At 65.7% G+C, this 280-nt stretch overlaps 1 protein-coding gene across 1 annotated transcript in view; it reads left to right on the top strand.

The window, feature by feature from the left end:
- Positions 1–5: 5 nt before the first annotated feature.
- The window catches only part of GBA (glucosidase, beta, acid), a gene marked incomplete at its 3' end in the record, with an annotated part of 1232 nt that continues 957 nt past the window's right edge, over positions 6–280 (top strand). The window contains 2 exon segments of the mRNA XM_010085909.1: positions 6–151; positions 262–277. Coding sequence (XP_010084211.1) covers positions 6–151; positions 262–277 — 162 coding nt within the window.

Here is a 280-nt window from a genome sequence, read left to right on the forward strand (position 1 = left end):
CGGCCATGAGCGCGCGGCCGCTGTCGCTCTACGCCAGCCCCTGGACGTCCCCGACCTGGATGAAGACCAGCGAGTCCTTCGTGGGGAAGGGGACGCTGAAGGGACAGGCAGGGGACAAGTACCACAAGACCTGGGCCAACTACTTCATCAAGTACGGACCCCCAGGATGCGTCCCCCAGGATGCTTGAGGACCGCAGGGAGCAGGTTGGGGTGGGCAGCCGGGAGGCTGATGCTGTGTCCCCCCTGCGTCCCTGTCCCCAGGTTCCTGGACGAATATGCC

This window comes from Pterocles gutturalis, unplaced genomic scaffold, assembly GCF_000699245.1.
Source record: "Pterocles gutturalis isolate BGI_N339 unplaced genomic scaffold, ASM69924v1 scaffold33490, whole genome shotgun sequence".
NCBI lineage: Eukaryota > Metazoa > Chordata > Aves > Pterocliformes > Pteroclidae > Pterocles > Pterocles gutturalis.